Source organism: Euleptes europaea, chromosome 1 (genome assembly GCF_029931775.1).
Source record: "Euleptes europaea isolate rEulEur1 chromosome 1, rEulEur1.hap1, whole genome shotgun sequence".
NCBI lineage: Eukaryota > Metazoa > Chordata > Lepidosauria > Squamata > Sphaerodactylidae > Euleptes > Euleptes europaea.
This window is the reverse complement of record NC_079312.1, coordinates 176,686,750-176,705,591: the sequence shown is the minus strand read 5'-3', so window position 1 is coordinate 176,705,591 and position 18,842 is coordinate 176,686,750. Positions and strand designations below refer to the sequence as shown.

Below are 18,842 nucleotides of genomic sequence, written 5' to 3'. Positions count from 1 at the left end.
TTTCTGGGGCAACAGAAAACAACTCGGCACCCTCCTCTATATGACAGCCCTTCATGTACTTGAAGATGGTTATCATATCCCCTCTCAGTCTTCTCCTCTTCAGGCTAAACGTACCTTGATTCAATCCCTGGCAGTAGGCAGAGAGAGAGAGAGAGAGAGAATGACACGAGGGGAGTCAGCAGAGTTCAGGGCTCTGAATTCCTGACCCTTGGGCCACTGTCTCTAGGATGATGAAGAAGGTGAGGAAGGAGAAGAGGAGGAAGATGACGACGATGGCTCCGAGATGGAATTAGACGAAGATTACCCTGACATGAATGCCTCCCCACTGGTGCGTTTTGAGCGCTTTGACCGCGAAGATGACCTCATCATAGAGTTTGACAACATGTTCTCCAGTGCCAGTAAGAACTCTGAAATCTGGGAGTCCTAGGACACGGGTGTGGCATCTTACGTGTAATGCTGCCTGGGCTGGAAACAGGAGGCTGGGCTCTTTTTCCCAAACATACGTCGATTAGGAGGCTGGGTTTCTGAGTTCTGTTAACTGCAGAATAACGCTTTGCTCACAGTATTTCTCTGGGTAAATCCTGGCTTTGCTTTTCGTGATCGTGGCCCCGCTTCAGCCCTGGGTCGCTTAGTTTTGTCTCGTTCATTGCTGCGATCTGTACTCTGCATCCCCGCAAGCCCCATCTCGGTCTGCTAACTTCTCTCTCTCTCCGCAGCGGATATTCCCCCTTCGCCTGGCAACATTCCTGCCACTCACCCACTCATGGTACGGCACGCGGACCACAGCTCCCTGACCTTGGGCAGCGGCTCCTCTACTACCCGGTTGGCGCAGGGCATTGGCCGCAGCCAGAGGACGCTTCGGCAGCTGACGGCGAACACAGGCCACACTATCCATGTGCATTATCCTGGCACCCGGCAGCCCAACCCACCTCTCATCTTACAGAGGTGAGGCATGGATTCTTGTTCTCAGGAGAGACAGCAAAAAGATCGCACCATTAAGTGCTGCCAAGACAATCATAGAATATTGTAAAATAATTCAAGTGTCTTAAACCTAAGAGCAAAAACGTTGCACACAGAAGCTAAAGCCAGGCTAAGGTGGAAATTCCTTTTACCTCCCAAATATTCTGCAGCCCTTATAGTTCAGAATTAGAGGAAGAAAAAGAGATGGTTTTTATATGCCGACTTTCTCTACCACATAAGGGAGACTCAAAACGGCTTACAATCACCTTCCCTTCCCCTCCCCACAACAGACACCCTGTGAGGTGGGTGGGGCTGAGAGAGCTCCAAACCACCGCTCTTAACCACCACACCATGCTTAATTAAATTAAACTAAAGTGGAGTCCCCCAGTTCTGAGTATTGCTAAGCATTTTCATAGGTAGCTATTAAAGGCCGAAGGTCCAGGATACCCAGATGGGACCCTGCAGATAGACCGACCCTCTCATGCTTTCGACTGAGAGTCATATTGAAGGTTTCACAAAGAGGACATTCTGTGCTCTCACAGCTGCTGGTTTTTTTTGGGGGGGATAAGGTGTCCTGATGCAGTTTTCCACTGCTCGCATCCTGTCTGTCTAGGCTGCTGGGCCCTTCGGCGGCCGCAGATATCCTCCAGCTCAGCAGCAGCCTCCCGCTGCAGAGCCGCGGCCGAGCCCGCCTCCTGGTCGGCAACGACGACGTGCACATCATTGCTCGCTCCGACGACGAGCTGCTGGACGACTTCTTCCACGACCAGAGCACGGCCACCAGCCAGGCAGGCAAGTCCTCATGGGGCGGGAGGCACTGGCAGGAGCCCCAGTAGACCTTGGGGGCAGAACGGTATCGCCCGCGACCCTTTCACCCTCCTCCAAAAAAAGAAACGGCACTTGAAAAATCACTGTCAGCAGAAAAGTTTGGAAGGAATTACTGGGCCGATTTGTTTTCCTCCGAATGCTGTCCCTGTTAATGACATTCAGTTTGGTTCTCTTTTCTAACTGGCGTGGTCAGTGCCTAGCAGTGTGTATTAGTGGCAAGATTTTGGGATGTTGTATGGGCTCATCCAACCGTGCCCCTGTCTCTGTCTTCCTTCTTAGGGACCTTATCGAGCATCCCCACAGCCCTGACCCGCTGGACAGAAGAATGCAAAGTACTGGACGCAGAGAGCATGCACGACTGTGTTTCAGGTAAGCCAATCTATTTCTGCCCTTCCTTCAGTTGGCACAGCCTTTTTCTGTGCTTTTGATAACTTGATAACCTGTGCCTTTGTGATCTTGGGCTGTTATCAACAGAAGTATAGTGTCCAGATCACACGAAGTGATGGTATCGCTTTGCTCTGGTTAGACCTCACCTACTGTGTTCCGTTTCGGGCACTGCAATTTAAGAAAGATGTAGACAAGCTGGAACGTGTCCAGGGGAGGGCATCAAAGATGGTGAGGGGTCTGGAGACCAAGTCCTATGACGAAAGGTTGAAGGAGCTGGGTATGTTTAGCCTGGAGAGGAGTAGACTGAAAGGGGATATGATAACCATCTTCAAGTACTTGAAGGGCTGTCATATGGAGGAGGGTGCCAAGTTGGTTTCTGCTGCCCCAGAAGGTCGAACCAGAACCAGTGGGTTGAAATTAAATCAAAAGAGTTTCCGTATAGACATTAGGAAGAATTTTCTAACAGTTAGAGCGGTTCCTCAGTGGAACAGGCTTCCTCGGGAGGTGGGGAGCTCTCCTTCCCTGGAGGTTTTTAAGAAGAGGCTAGATGGCCATCTGTCAGCAATGCTGATTCTATGACCTTATGCAGCTCATGAGAGGGAGGGCACCTTGGCCATCTTCTGGGCATGGAGGAGGAGGTCACCGGGGGTGTGGGGAGGAGGTCGTTGTGAATTTCCTGCATTGTGCAGTGGCTCGGACTAGATGACCCTGGTGGTCCCTTCCAACTCTGTGACTCTGTTTTCTCTGCCCAGTGGTGAAAGTCCCCATCATCAATCACCTGGAAGCCCTGAGGGATGAGGAGCTAGAGGAACGCAGAGAGAAGAGGCGCAAGCAGCTGGCCGAGGAAGAGGCAAAGGGGGCAGACAAGGCCAAGGAGGCGGAGGACAAGGAGCAGAATGCCCAGGTTTGGAGCTCATCTTGAGCCTCAGCAAGCGTCTCACAATTCCTTGGGGAGCTGTAAATATGTGCGGATAGGAAACCCAAGAATCCATGACTCGTAATAAAATACCGCCAGAGAAGCCCTTGAACTCAAGTCTTCTAGAGCAGGGGTGGGAAACACTTTTTGCTTAGGTGCCACCTGGGCAGTTTGAATTTGGCTAATCGGCCAGATTTGGGGTGGCCGGAGGTCCAGTGGTGTATGGGGAGGGGCCGTGGCTCAGTAGTAGAGCATCTGCTCGGCATGCAGAAGGTCCCAGGTTCAATCCCCGGCATCTCCAGTTAAAGGGACTAGGCGAGTAGGTGATGGGAAAGACCTCGGCCTGAGACCCTGGAGGGCTATGGAGAAGGGCTGTGGCTCAGTGGTAGAGCATCTGCTTGGCATGCAGAAGGTCCCAGGTTCAATCCCCGACATCTCCAGTTAAAGGGACTAGGCAAGTAGGTGATGGGAAAGACCTCTCCTTGAGACCCTGGAGAGCCGCTGCCGGTCTGAGTAGACAGTACTGACTTTGATGGACCAGAGGTCTGAATCAGTATAAGGCAGCTTCGTGTGTTCATGTGTTCATGCGTACACTGTCTTGTCCTGCCTCACTTGCCCGCGGAGCACAGGCATCCTTGTTCTGCAAGCAGAGATAGATTGGAGGGGAAAGTTTCTCTCCTGCTGTTGGGAGAAACCTGGCCAGAGGTGCCAGGTTCAGGTATGTGTGTGGGGGGGAGATCTCGCTAGCTTCTGGCCGCCCCTTCTACGCCCAGATTCTGGCCTGGCCCTCGGGAGCAGACGTTGCTCCTGTTGTTTCAGAATGTTACGGGATGCTTGCTTGACGAAGTTGTAGGGCCTGACAATGAACAGGCAGCGGAAGGAGAGTTGCAGAGCCGCAGATAGAAATGGCGGAAGGTTTCACTGTTCAGCAGGCCTGCTTTACTCTTCGTCCTTTCCCTGTCCTGGAGGTGAAAGGCTTGCTTGGCTGCTGAGCTGGGCCTTCAGCTAAGCTCGGGCCTGAGTCGGGGGCTAGTCGGGGGACACTCTGATTTTTGTTCCTCTTCTCTGCAGGGGCCGGTACCCCAGTCAAACAGTTCTGCTGAGCAAAACCTCCCAGGTAACTCATCACTTGCTTGGATATCTGTTTGGCATCTTCTTCCCCCACCCTAGCAGGTGTAGATGCTGCTCTTGGACCTCCTGGGATGAGGTAGTAGATTGTATAGTTTTAGGGTCATACCCGGTCTTGGAGATAACTATACAGTCTACTGTCTTTCCTGTGGGAATTCCTGGTTCGTCACACCGGCACTGCCTATCTGGAAGAAGAGGAGAGAAACCTCTGCGAGGCAACATCTGGAGAAAAGGTCACAGAGTCGGGAATGGAACTTGGAAATCAAAGCCCCTGAGTCAGGATATGAGAGAGTTGCTTGTTTCCATCTATAGATGTGGAAGACGTTTGGGGGGTTGTTGTTGTTGGGAAATCATAGGATTGGACAAGCAGGGTTCCTAAGTTCTCTGGCTGGAGGGAGGTTTGCCAACTTGGGTGTTCTCAGTCAGCAAAGGAAGGAATCCTGAGTGGGTTACTCATCTCAACTTACTCTGACGGCTGGGCCCTGCAAATTTTAGCCGAATTACTCTGCAGTGAGAGAAGCCCCACCACTCCACAGCATCAGAGCTCCTATACTCTTATGGCATGAACATGTCCTAGGACTGGGGTGGGGCTGTGGCTCAGTGGTCGAGCATCTGCTTGGCATGCAGAAGGCCCCAGGTTCAATCCCTGGCATCTCCAGTTAAAGGGTTTAGGCAAGTAGGTGATGTGAAAGTCCCCTGCCTGAGACCGTGGAAAACCGCTGCCGGTCTGAGTAGACAATACTGAATTTGATGGACCAAAGGTCTGATTCAGTATAAGGCAGCTTCGTGTGTTGGGGAAGGGCTGTAGCTCAGTGGTAGAGCATCTGCTTGCCATGCAGAAGATCCTAGGTTCAGTCTCCGGCATCTCCAGTTAAAGGGACTAGGCAGGTAGGTGATGTGAAAAGACCTCCGCCTGAGACCCTAGAGAGCCACTGCCGGTCTGAGTAGATAATACTGACTTTGGTGGACCAAGGGGCCAATTCAGTATAAGGCAGTTTTGTGTGTTTATGTGTAGATCTGTCCGCCCTCCAAAGTTCAGGCAGTGAAGGTAGGAAGGGAGCTGGACTTGAACAGCGGTGACAATTTCCCTGGCTCAGTCTTCCCCAGCTGGGCAATCTGGATCAAGTCGGAGACCTCTGGAGAAAGGGGGTGGGGTTTGTTGCCATTGCTCCCGCTGGGGTGAGGTAGTAAGTTGTATTGTTGTGGGGTAGGGATTTGTGCCCCAAATCGGAGATAACTATACAACTTACTACTTTCCCTGGGTGGAGTGAAATGCCCAGAATTGGGGGGAGGGGGTTAGGATTGGAGGGGGTTCTTCATGTGGCCAGCTCTGAACTTAACTGGGCGGGGGGCAAACATAACTGTTCTGCTGACAGGGTGAACCCAAGGCCCTGGCTCGGAACCCCTTCTGCCGCTCGGCAACTGAGGGGTTTCAACGCCCTCCCTCCCTCTCTTGCCCCCCCAGATGGTGCCGCCCACCCGGATGGCTATCCTGCGGCCCCGGCTGCCACCGAAGACGCCTCAGTCGGCCCCAAACAGACTCTGGTTACGCTGGAGAGCCCGCAGCAGCAGCAGGTGGCTGCAGCGACGGGGGCAGGAGAGCTCCCCTCTGAGCTGGTGGGGCAGTCCGGTGCCCAGGCTTCCGGGCAGCTGCTGATGCCCGTGGAGCAGGAGGACTCGGGCCCCGGAAGGCCGAGCGCAGATGCTGAGGCCACGCAGATGGAGCTTTCGCCCGCCCCCACCATCAGTAAGTGGCCTCGGGCTTCACCCTCCAGCAGGCGGGACGCCCCACGTCCAACCGTGTGCCAGCTGGTTCTTGTTCGGACTTTTCCGACCTTTTCCAAACCTTGCGTAGAAGCCAGCAATAGTGTGAAGACGCACCTTCGCGTTAACCAAAACCATGCAAGATGAGCTAAATATTAACCGCCGGTGACAACTGCTATGTCTTGGCCTTCGAAATCTAGCCCAGATTTTAAAGGACAGTCTCCTTGTAGAGATTTAAATTGAAATTTTGAGGCTTGTGAAAAAAACACAATGTGTTCGGTCGGTCTAGTCTGTTCAGCTCAATGTTCTCTCTTGACCAGCGTGGTGTAGTGGTTAAGAGCGGTGGTTTGGAGCGGTGGACTCTGATCTGGAGAACCGGGTTTGATTCCCTGCTCCCCCACATGAGTGGCGGAGGCTTATCCGGTGAACTGGATTTGTTTCCCGGCTCCTACACACAAAGCCAGCTGGGTGAGCTTGGGCTAGTCACAGCTCTCTCAACCCCACCTACCTCCCAGGGTGTCTGTTGTGGGGAGGGGAAGGGTGTCTGTTGTGGGGAGGGGAAGGGAAGGCGATTGTAAGCCAGTTTGATTGTCCCTTAAGTGGTAGAGAAAGTCGACCCCAAAAAACCAACTCTTCTTCTTGACAGTATTAACAGGCAATTTCTCTGGTTCTGTATGATTTATTGTATTTCATTTATGCCCTGACTGGGGAAGGCACTGGCAAACAACCCTGTGAACAAAGTCTGCCTAGTAAACGTTGCGATGTGACATCACCCCATGGGTCAGGAATGACCCGGTACTTGCACAGGGGACCTTTACCTTTACTTTTCTCTCCAGAGGGGATCCAAAGTGGCTTCCATCCTCCTCCTCTCTTCCATTTTATCCTCACAACCGCCCCTGTGAGGTAGGCTAAACTGAGTCCATGTGTCTGGCCCAAGGTCACCCAGCGAGCTTCCACAGCAGAGTGCGGATTCGAACCTGGGTCTCCCAGATCTTAGGCAGACACTCCAATCAGGGTACCACACTGGCTCTGTATATGATGTTGTAACCCAGAAAAGGAGCTTGCGTTGAAAAGGGCCCTGCTCAGCCTAACGGTCTCAGTCTTGGCTGACAGTAGATTTTTGATTCAAGTCTCAATCAGTGTCTTCTGCCGCTGAGGGTGTCTAAAAAACCAAACAAGCCAGAATAGGGTTGCCAAGTGGGTGGTATTGGCAGGCAATTGCCCGGCAATCCACCCAGCCGTTCCAGGACTGTGGCTCTGTGCGCGTGTGCGCTCTGATGGCACTTCTGGTTGCACTCAAAGCCCCCAAATTTTTGGGCACTCAAACCTCCATGGCGCCCCATGGTGCAGAGTGGTAAGCTGCAGTACTGCAGTCCAAGCTCTTCTCACGACCTGAGTTCGATCCCAGCGGAAGTCGGTTTCAGGTAGCCGTCTCAAGGCTGAGTCAGCCTTCCATCCTTCCGAGGTCGATAAAATGAGGACCCGAAGCTTTGATAAATCAGAATGATAATGAACAATTTTGGGGGGAATGGGAGGCTTGGAGAATGTACTGTGAAAATTATTTTTTAACGGTACCATTTAAAGGATACTCATTGATCTAATCCCTTATTCATACTTTGTATTAATTTTTATATTAGGTATTGATTTTATAATGTTGGATACAACAAGAACAGATTAATTAAAATAATATTGGAATTAGTTCCATTAGCAAAAGATTATGCAATTTAATTTTAGACGGAAGAGAGAGCGGGGGAAGTCATTTGATTGTTAAAGAGAAAAACAAATAGTATTTCTAATTTATTATTATATTGTTTTTATGGATATATTAAATGAAGAAAAACAAAAAAATTATTTTAAAAAAAAGATAAAATGAGGACCCGGCTTGCTGGGAGTAAAGGGAAGACTGGGGAAGGCACTAGCAAAGCACCCCCTAAACAAAGTCTGCCCAGAAAACGTCCGGATGTGATGTCACCCCATGGGTCAGGAATGACCCGGTGCTTGCACAGGGGACCTTTACCTTTTCAAACCCCAAAAATATAGGGGGGCTGAGTGTTAAATCAGCTGCGGCGATGCGGCACTTCCGGAAGTAAAACGGTAAGTGCTGTCATCGCAGGCCTGCAGCTGCTTCAGCCCCGCCCCCTAAAACCTCCCGCTGATCGGGAGGGGGGAACCTGGCAACCCTAAGCCAGAAAGGTATTTGGGCATGCTTCCATGCGAACTCGTGCATCAGAAAAACCAGGCTCCTCCCTGCTCTGTGTAGGCTCCTCCCTCTAACATCATTTCCTGTCCCCTCAGCTTCCCTGTCCCCTGAGAGGGCCGAAGATTCTGACGCCCTGACGGCCGTCAGCAGCCAGCTGGAGGGCTCCCCCATGGACACCAGCAGCCTTGCCTCTTGCAACCTGGAAGAAGGCGGCGGGGAAGGTGGTGGGGCCAGTGGCGCGGAGCAGGCGGGGGGCGCAGGGCCTGTCGCAGCCGCTGCTGAGGTGGCCCAGCAAGGCTCCAATGCCCAGGCCCTTCGGGAGGGCCAGCCGGACCCTGGCCAGCAGGTGGAGGACGGGTAAGAACCAACGAAGAGAGCGGCTCTGAAATCCCCAGAAGTCGCTCTAGCAACTCGAGAAGCCCTAGCCTAGCGGTCACTCTTCCCTCTGATATTAATCGCAGCAACAAATGAAAAAGGGGGTATGGCCGTAGCTCAATGGTAGAGCATCTGCTTGGCATTCAAGAAGGTCCCAGGTTCAATCTCTGGCATCTCCAGTTAAAGGGACCAGGGAAGTAGGTGATGTGAAAGACCTCTGCCCGAGGCCCTGGAGAGCCGCTGCCAGTCTGAGTAGATGATACTGACTTTGATGGACCGAGGATCTGATTCAGTATAAGGCAGCTTCATGTGTTCAAAAATAAGTTAAGATTAAAACAAATATAATTAATATAGTAGATATATTGAATATAATAAAATATACATGTAAAATATAGTAAATATTCATGTGTTCGTGCGAGTTGGAGCACAGCCGCAGATACGGCCCTCCCTGCAGGCTGGGTAAGAACCAAAGAGCAGGCTCGCCCAGCTGGTGAGCTGTCCACCGCAACGGTGTGAATTTAAGCTTGGCCGTAATACTGGTCTCCCCCTTCCCGATAGGCTGTGTCCTTGCTCTATGGAAGAGACGGAAACTATTCAATGTTCTCCTTTGCTGCCCTTTGTATCACAGATTACGATTAAAACTCTTAAATACTAGTTTGATTCAGTTGGAGGACTTTCTAACTGTTCAAAGGTTCTCACCCTTCTTAATAACCAGGACCCTAAAATCATAGAAATTATGGCTAATTTTTTTGTTGGTGTGTGATGGCAATTCGCTCTTCCTTTTAATAAGTTATGTTATGTCCTTACTGTACTTGGATGAATGTTGGATATGCCAGTAAAGGTAACTGAACTGAACTGAATTTAAGCTGCCGCTTCTTGCTCCCCAGCTCCCCGCCTGCCTCCTCATCCGAGAGCTCTTCCACCAGGGACTCGGCCGGGGCCATCTCAGGAGCTGACTCCCGGGGCATCTTGGAAGAGCCGCTGCCCTCCACCAGCAGTGAGGAGGAAGACCCCTTGGCAGGTAAATGCTAAAAGGGCTGACTTTAACCGTAGCGCAGAGCGGTAAGCTGCAGTACTGCAACCCAAGCTCTGCTTGCAACCTGAGTTTGATCCTGGCAGATCTCTTCTCCCACTAACCTTAATGCCCAGAAGCATCCTGTGCCCTTAGAATGGCATTTTTCTGGGAGAAAAGTCATCAAAGCGCTCTCCATATGTGGAGCTGCTTTAGGCCTGGGTCACCTATCCTTCTGAGATATAAAGCCTTCTCCAATTACAATTATGTGCCCCATGGCACAGAGCGGTAAACTGCAGAACTGTAGTCCAAGCTGTGCTCACAGCATGAGTTCAAGCCCGACAGAAGTCAGTTTCAGGTAGCCAGCTCAAGGTTGACTCAGCCGTCCATCCTTTCGAGGTCGGTAAAATGGGTACCCAGCTTGCTGGGGGTAAAGTGTAGATATAACTGGGGAAGGCAATGGCAAACCACTCTGTAAACATAGTCTGCCTATAACGTTGTGATGTGATGTCACCCCATGGGTCGGTAATGACCTGTTGCTTGCATAGGGGACTACCTTTACCTTTTATAAATGGTAATATTCATAACTCAGGCCCTCTTCTCCAGAGACGGCAGCTGTTTCCTAACGTTCTGGCCTTCCATAGGGATAAACCTCCCAGAGGGCGTGGACCCGTCCTTTCTGGCTGCGTTGCCCGACGACATCCGACGTGAGGTGCTGCAGAACCAGCTGGGCATCCGGCCTCCTGCTCGGACTGTTCCGACCGCTACGGCCACCACTCCGACCCCGCCTGTGGTGGGCAACCCTGGAGTGACAGAAGTCAGTCCGGAGTTCCTGGCTGCACTGCCCCCGGCAATCCAAGAGGAGGTAGGTTGCAGGGTAAAAGCGACATACAAATTCAGAGCGTGCTCTTGGGCTCCAATAGGATATCCTGCGCCCTAAGGTATTCCTGACCGGATACTTGTCTGACTTTTGCGTTAAAAACCCAAAGGAAGGAGATCTCATAACTATCCTGCCTGAGGAGAAATAGGCATGCTTTGCCTCGGTCCGTTTCCAGTTTGTTGGCACTTTCCCCCTACCTAAGCGAGGAGGTGTTAGATTCCCCCTCCGCAGATCTAATCTTGTGTTTTGAAACTTTAGACTTCATAATTTAACTCCTCGAGATGTGATTCTGAAGGTTGGCAGGTGAACCACAGCTCCCTTACAAAGGGATTTCAAAGGGAGATTAGAAAGAGAGACTGCTGAATTGAAACTAACAATGAAGCTCAATTCTATGCATTCTCCAGGACTTAATAGAGATCTGGGATTCCTGTCTCATTACCAATGCTGATTTCTCCACGCCTGCTGCCCTCTGCATATCACACCTATCCAATCACGCCTGCTAATGTCATTTACTTGCTTTTTACATTTATATTGCCATTGTGTGTCTTAATTCACTTGTCTCTACTTAAGGGTAGATGGAATCACATTCTAGCCGTATCTGAAGAAGTGAGCTGTGGCTCATGAAAGCTCATACCCCTGCCAGAAATTTTGTTAGTCTTTTGTTAGTCTCTTGCTCTTTTCTACTGCTAATGACAGACTAACATGGCTGCCCAATGTGACAAAGCTCTCCCGTTACTAACCTGGCTTCAGCGATTCCCCAGGCATCTTGTTACAGCTACTCTTAGACCTTAAGACTGAAAGGTATCCCTTTCTTGCCAAGGCCAAATTGGAGGAGGGCAGGAAGCTGTTCCTGTTGGCAAGAGGGTAGGACTCACAATAATGGGTTTAAATTTAGGGCGGAAAGGTACCGGTTGGATATTAGGGAAATATTTTTTACAGTAAGAGTTGTTCAACAGTGGAATCAGCTATCTAGGGGGGTGGTGAGCTCCCTCTCACTGGCAGTCTTTAAACAGAGGCTGGACAAGCACTTGTCAGGGATGCTCTAGGCTGATCCTGCATTGAGCAGGGGGTTGGACTAGACGGCCTGTATGGCCCCCTTCCAACTCTATGATTCTATATACTTGTCAGGGATGCTCTAGGCAGATCTTGCATTAACTCTATGAGTCTATGGTGGCAGCTGCTGTCCAAGCAACATTTCTAAAAATCTGTACAGCCACTCAGAAGAATTGCCGGGCAAAACCTCACCTGGCCCTGCCCATGGTTGGGACACCTCATTGGGGACCCCTGTTCTACACTGTTGCCCTAACTGTGCCGAGCACTAACCGCGGTCTTTTCCCCTTCCTTGTCCCAGGTGCTGGCCCAGCAGCGGGCAGAACAGCAGCGGCGGGAGCTGGCCCAGAGCACCAGCTCAGACACGCCCATGGACCCCGTGACCTTCATCCAGACGCTGCCCTCAGACCTGCGCCGTAGCGTGCTGGAGGACATGGAGGACAGCGTCCTGGCGGTCATGCCCCCAGATATCGCTGCCGAGGCGCAGGCCCTCCGGCGTGAGCAGGAGGCGCGCCAGCGCCAGCTCATGCACGAGCGCCTCTTCGGCCACTCCAGCACCTCAGCCTTGTCGGCCATTTTGCGCAGCCCAGGTAAAAAAGGCGCCTCGCGCCCTCTGCGGTCTTTCTGTTCCCCTTTTATGCACGTCTCCACTCCTGATTTGCCCCGCTTATGTATGTCTCCACTCCTGATTTATCTTGCTGTCTCCCCGCAGCTGGGTATCCCAGGTTGGGTGGGATAAACAAAATTTATAGGTAATGAAAATATAATTAATTTAAAGCGCTATGTCAAGATAAAAATATTTTTAAAAACGTTAAAACAGCACAGTGGCATTTCCTAAGGTTGATATCTATAACCACATGGCAGACGCGTTTCGGCCTGTTTGGCCTTCCTTTGTGGTCAGTTGAAACCCATGTAAAACATACACTCATTTACAGATATTTAAACATTTACAGACAATATATGAGTCCCGTGGCGCAGAGTGGTAAGCTGCAGTACTGCAGTCAAAAGCTCTGCTCACAACCTGAGTTCGATCCCAACGGGAGTCAGATTCAGGTAGCCGGCTCGAGGTTGACTCAGCTTTCTATCCTGCCGAGGTCGGTAAAATGAGTGCTCAGCTTGCTGGGGGTAAAGGGAAGATGACCGGGGAAGGCACTGGCAAACCACCCCGTAAACAAAGTCTGCCTAGTAAACGTCGGGATGTGACATCACCCCATGGGTCAGGAATGACCCGGTGCTTGCACAGGAGACCTTTACCTTTTTACAGTCAATATATATCAGACCAGGTATGTATATAGGTTGCATAATGCATTACCAAATAGGCAAACATCTGGTAAGATTGTCTCAAGTTGTTATACTGGGCTGTATATGTCTCCCATATCAAATGTGTGCAATTATGAACCTGGTTGATATATAAATATTGTCTGTATAAATATTTTTATCTTGACTTAGCGCTTTAAATAAATTGTATTTTCATTATCCCACCCAACCCAGCTTCGGTTTTCTAGGTTGAGTTTCATTCCCCTCTTTTTTCTCCTATCTCCCCACAGCCTTCACGAGCCGACTGAGTGGAAACCGAGGGGTCCAGTATACACGCTTAGCTGTGCAGAGAGGGGGTACCTTCCAGATGGGTGGAAGCAGCAGCCACAGCAGGTACTAGATAGAGGGGGGCTTCATGGGAAGGGTTGGGAATCTTTCTGTGGGCATCCTCTGGGTTAAACTGGAAGACTTGGGAGCAAAACCTTAAACGGCCAGCCCAAACTATCCACTCTGGAAACATGGAGGGTGGCGATATCTTCTGGCTTGGAAATGGAAGATACGAATGCTGCCGGCAGTTTTCCGTCCCGGGTCCCCATCTTCCGCAGACACTGAACGACTGAGCTGTTGAAAAGCCTTCTCCTTTTCCCTTCCTTCGTTGAAAGGTGGGATGGCTGTTTCCTTCCTTTAATTGCTTGGCCGGTCCCCCCTGATTTGACCCTAAGCGTCCATTTAAACACAGGCAGAGCCAGCCAACTTCCAGAGCCAACCAGGGCTGGCAAACGTGCTAGAGCCAATTCCTTTCTGCACCGTCCACCTAATGACACGTATCAAATTTTGACTGTTCTCAGTTAGATGAGTCACTACTTAGGAAGCTCCCTCTCATAATATTAGAACGCGGGGGGTATTCTGCTGAAGCTGGAGGGTGAGAGATTCATAACAGATAAAAGGAAGTCTTTCTTCACACAACACATAGTTAAATTGTGGAACTCCTTGCCCCAGGATGTTTTGATGGCTACCAACTTGGAAGGCTTGAATAGGGGGAGGTTCATGGAGGGGGATATCCATGGCTACTAGTCCAAATGAATTACTAGTCATGATGCATACCTGTTCTCTCCATTATCCGAGGAGCATGCCTATTGTATTAGGTGCTGTGGAACACAGGCAGGATGGTGCTGCTGCAGTCGTCTTGTTTGTGGGCTTCCTAGAGGCACCTGGTTGGCCACTGTGTGAACAGACTGCTGGACTTGATGGGCCTTGGTCTGATCCAGCATGGCCTTCCTTACGTTCTTAGGAAAGGAGTCCCCAGTGAGGTGCCTATGGGTGACTTGGCACCCACTGACACCTATTCCCAGCGCCTGCCAGGTGTTTTTAGAAAATGGGTGGGGCTGTTGGCCATTGGAGGTTTGACTGGCTCTGCAGGTTTTTAAAAACATTGCTTTGGCAGCAGCTGCCTTCACAGCACGAGGATCTTCATGGTAGGACTAAAGATAAGCTCCTTCCGCCGTGGCTGGCTCCGCCTCCTGTGGCAGCCGTTTTGGGGCTGTGCCCACCGCACAGTGTCACAATTCCAAAGGTGCCCATAGGCTCAAAAAGGTCAGGTACCCCTGTCTTAGGAAGAAGGGGTTATTTTCAGATACCATTCTTTAAAACTCTTTATTTTAAGTTTATTTTATAATAATAACAACAAAATAAAAAATAACAACAGTAGGTTAAACATCATACAGTCGAGATATGTTTCAATACTTGGTTCCAATATATGTTCCAATATTATACATCAGTGCGTTTTACATACTGGTGTTGGAGGAGAGTGTTATGGACACCGTGGACTGCCAAAAAAACAAACCAGTGGGTTATAGATCAAAGCAGGCCTGAACTGACCTTGGCCTCAGTTTAGTCATTTTAGCTTCTATTGTATTTTGGTCACATTATGAGAAGACAAGAGTAACTAGAAAAGACAGTCATGCTAGGAAAAGTTGAGGGCAGCTGGAAAAGAGGAAGACGCAACAAGAGATGGATTGACTCAATATAGGAAGCCACAGCTCTCAATTTGCAAGATCTGAGCAAGGCTGTCAGAGATAGGACATTTTGGAGGATATTAATTCATAGGGTCGCCATGAGTTCGAAGCGACTTGACGGCACATAACACACGTTTTACAGAAATCGTACCATTTGTTGTATTCACTTAGCAGATCTTAATAAATGCAAATCATACGATAGTTTCATGGGCATCGTTTACTTTACGGTGCCCCCTTTTCCACATAATCTAGAAAAGGCAGCCATCTATTTACAAAGCTTGTAGAGTAAGATAAGTTACGTCTTCGGATGCCATTTAAAGGATTCTGCTGTGTGTATTTTTTTTTTTTTTAAACCATCCCAGCCTGGTACTGAACTCTTCCCCGTTGCTCCTCAGGCCCTCGGGCAGCAACGTGGACAGCCTGCTTCGCCTGCGGGGCCGCCTCCTGCTGGACCACGAGGCCCTGTCCTGTCTGCTGGTCCTCCTCTTCGTGGACGAGCCCAAGCTGAACACAAGCCGGCTGCACCGGGTGCTGCGGAACCTCTGCTACCATGCCCAGACCCGCGGCTGGGTGATCCGCAGCCTGCTGTCCATCCTGCAGCGCAGCAGCGAGAGTGAGCTGTGCATAGAGACGCCCAAGGGGGGCGCGGCGGCCCCGGACGACAAGGGCAAGCGGGCCGCCAAAGCCTGCGCCGCCGACAGCCGGCCCCTCGACCTCTTGCACAAGATGGAGTCCAAGAGCTCCGGGCAGCTCTCCTGGCTTTCGGTCTCAATGGACGCCGCCCTGGGCTGCCGGACCAACATCTTCCAGATCCAGCGGGCAGGAGGGCGGAAGCACACGGAGAAGCACGCCGCCGCTGGCTCCACCGTGCACATACACCCCCAGGCCGCCCCCGTGGTCTGCCGGCACGTCCTCGACACGCTCATCCAGCTCGCCAAGGTGAGCCAGCGTGGTGTGGCGGTTAAGAGCGGTGGTTTGGAGCGGTGGCCTCTGATCTGGAGAACCGGGTTCGATTCCCTGCTCCTCCACATGAGCGGCAGAGGCTAATCTGGTGAACTGGATTTGTTTCCCCACTCCTACACATGAAGCCAGCTGGGTGACCTTGGGTTAGTCACACTCTCAGCCCCACCTACCTCAGAGGGTGTCTGTTGTGGGGAGGGATGGGGAAGGTGGTTGTAAGCCGGTTTGAGTCTCCCTTAAGTGGTAGAGAAAGTCGGCATATAAAAAAGCAACTCTTCTTCTGAAGATGAGACGGGTGGTCTGCGGCATAGCGCTTCTCGCACAATAGGAAGAATAGTGGGGGGCCATCGGTCTTTCGCACAAGGGCCCGAAAAAAGTTAGGCCTGCCTAGGGTAGGGGGAAAAGGGGTGTTTTTGTCAGTGGGAGAGTGGCAAGACCATTGCCATTGCCTGAAACAGCCGCAACATATAAGAATGCTAGCAAACGTAAGAATCCTCACGTGGAAGATGAGGGAGCTGGGCCTGCCCTACCTTTGAGAGCCAGCGTGGTGTAGTGGTTAAGAGCAGTGGTTTCAAGCGGTGGGCTCTGAAGAAGTGGGTTTGATTCCCCACTCCTCCACATGAGCGGCAGAGGCTAATGTGGTGAACTGGATTTGTTTCCCCACCTCCTACACATGAAGCCAGCTGGGGGACTTTGGGCTAGTCACAGCTCTCTCTGAACTCTCTCAGCCCCACCTACCTCACAGGGTGTCCGTTGTGGGGAGGGGAAGGGAAGGCGATTGTAAGCCAGATTGATTCTTCCTTAAGCTGTAGAGAAAGTCGGCACATAAAAACCAACTCCTCTTCTTCTTTCCCTGCTGCTGACTGTAGCAATGAAGATAAATCTCCTTTCATGGAGTCCCCCCCCCTTTTTTTTGAAGAAGAAGAGAGTGAGCCAGCCCTCAGTCAGATGCTTTCAGGACAGGATATCCCATGGTGGAGCAGAGGGCTGTTCTCCAACAGTGGCTGTGTGGCCGTCCTGCCCTTTGTACCTCCTGGAAGACTAGCGAGCAGCAGCCGTGAACTTCTCCCTCCATAGCATGCATGGCTGGCTTAACCCAAGCCCAAGGCCCCCCGCAAGCTTCAGACTCTGCTGAGAGCCAGCATGGTGTAGTAGTTAAGAGTGGTCGTTTGGAGCAGTGGAGTCTGATCTGGAGAACCGGGTTGGATTCCTCACTCCTCCATATGAGTGGCAGACACTAATCTGGTGAACTGGGTTGGTTTCCCCACTCCTACACACGAAGCCAGCTGGGTGACCTTGGGCTAGTCACAGCTCTCTTAGAGCTCTCTCAGCCCCACCTACCTCACAGGGTGTCTGTTGTGGGGAAGGGAAGGTGATTGTAAGCCGGTTTGAGTCTCCCTTAAGTGGTAGAGAATGTCGGCATATAAAAACCAACTGTTCTTTCAAAGTGACTGTAACAAACTAGAAATGCTGGGTTTTCTGTCCTTGCATCAATGTTTGGCTCACATGGCTCTTTCTCACCTGCCCGGGGTAGTTTCGATCGCCACTTTGGGGTCAGGAAGCAATTTTCCTCCAGGCCAGATTGGCCAGGCATCCTGGAAGGTTTATGTTGCCATCTTCTGGGCATAGAGTAGGGGGTGTGGGGTGGGGAGGTAGTTGTGAATTTCCTGGTTGGGGGGAGGAGCTTCGTGCTTAGGGTTGGGAATCTTTCAGTGGCATCTTCTGGGTTAAACTGGAAGACTGGGAGCAGACCTTTAAGCACCCAAATTAGCCACTTCGGGAACATTTCAGGCTTGGGATGGAGGGAGAGGCGGGCTGTGGCTCATGGAGGCTTTCCTGGTGGAACGGCTACCCTTGACAGCTAAGCTGCTTAGAGTTTCCCAGTCACTGTTAATAACGTACACTTGAATGGAGAGTACATGCCAAGAGAGACGCTGCATATTTGGAACGGATCAATGGGGATGTTTTCCCTTCAGGTTCGAGCAAGTCCCGGTGCCCCTCTAAAAAGTGGTACTGGGGGCGGTGGGGAGGGCTCAGGTGATGTTGTTTTTTCTTTATTTTATTTATTTTTCAAATTTGTAGCCCGCCCTCCCCAACAAGCTGGCTCAGGGTGGGTAACATCGTTTAAAATCACACAACAACAATTAGTAGCAATAAAATCAACAATAAAATACCTCAAACCCCAAGAATAACAAGATGGCGCTCAAAATCCCAATTACACTGTGAGAGCCATACAGGAGGCCTCCCCTTCAAACTGATGATGTTATGCATATGAGAAGGGGGAAAGGGTAGGGAGGCCAGTAAAGATGATATCTGCGGCTGTTCTCAGTTGTAGGCCTGGTGGAAAAGCTCCGTCTTACTGGCCCGGTGGAACTCCTTGAGGTCCCGCAGGGCCCTAATGTTACCAGGCAGAGCATTCCACCTGGCTCTTGTTGAGGACAGCCGTAAGTTGGTTCAGGGATCACCCGTAGGTTCTCATCTGCTGATCTTAATGTCCTCTGGGGAGGACATTATCCTCTGGGGAGGACATTATCTGAGGAGGACATAAACCGGAGAGGCGGTCCCAAAGATACGAGGTCCCAAAGATACGAGGTCCCAAACTGTGATACGGTCCCAAAGATATGAGGGTCCCAAACTGTGTAATGCTTTAAGGTGTTGAGCACTACGAAGGGGCATTGGGGTGTATATTCGTGGGGGGGCGGTCTGCACCTTCCTGATGGAGGACTTGAGTTCCAATCAGGAAAGGGTTTTGGAGAGGGTGGCTGGACCCTGCATTTTCCTTTTGGGGAGGGGGCTATGGCTCAGTGGTAGAGCCTCTGCTTGGCATGCAGAAGGTCCCAGGTTCAATCCTGAGCATCTCCAGTTAAAGGGACTAAGCAAGTAGGTGATGTGAAAGACCCCTGCCTGAGACCCTTAAGAGTCCCCAATCTGGGTTTTGCAATTTTAGGGGAGGGGCTGTGGCTCAATGGTAGAGCATCTGCTTGGCATGCAGAAGGTCCCAGGTTCAATCCCCGGCATCTACAGTTAAAAGGACTGAGCAAGTAGCTGATGTGAAAGATCTCTGCCTGAGACCCTGGAGAGCCGCTGCCGATCTGAGTAGATAATACTGA

General features: G+C 51.1%; 1 protein-coding gene across 1 annotated transcript in view; it reads left to right on the top strand.

Moving 5' to 3' along the window:
* Window positions 1-18,842, top strand: part of HUWE1 (HECT, UBA and WWE domain containing E3 ubiquitin protein ligase 1) — a 141,855-nt gene that overhangs the window by 98,800 nt on the left and 24,213 nt on the right. Inside the window, exons 56-68 of the mRNA XM_056867056.1 lie at window positions 227-398; window positions 717-945; window positions 1,574-1,752; window positions 2,068-2,157; window positions 2,928-3,079; window positions 4,163-4,208; window positions 5,685-5,966; window positions 8,279-8,540; window positions 9,446-9,579; window positions 10,215-10,435; window positions 11,802-12,090; window positions 13,048-13,150; window positions 15,168-15,711. Of these exons, the coding sequence (XP_056723034.1) occupies window positions 227-398; window positions 717-945; window positions 1,574-1,752; window positions 2,068-2,157; window positions 2,928-3,079; window positions 4,163-4,208; window positions 5,685-5,966; window positions 8,279-8,540; window positions 9,446-9,579; window positions 10,215-10,435; window positions 11,802-12,090; window positions 13,048-13,150; window positions 15,168-15,711 (2,703 nt within the window). The remainder of the gene's footprint in view (window positions 1-226; window positions 399-716; window positions 946-1,573; window positions 1,753-2,067; window positions 2,158-2,927; window positions 3,080-4,162; window positions 4,209-5,684; window positions 5,967-8,278; window positions 8,541-9,445; window positions 9,580-10,214; window positions 10,436-11,801; window positions 12,091-13,047; window positions 13,151-15,167; window positions 15,712-18,842) is intronic.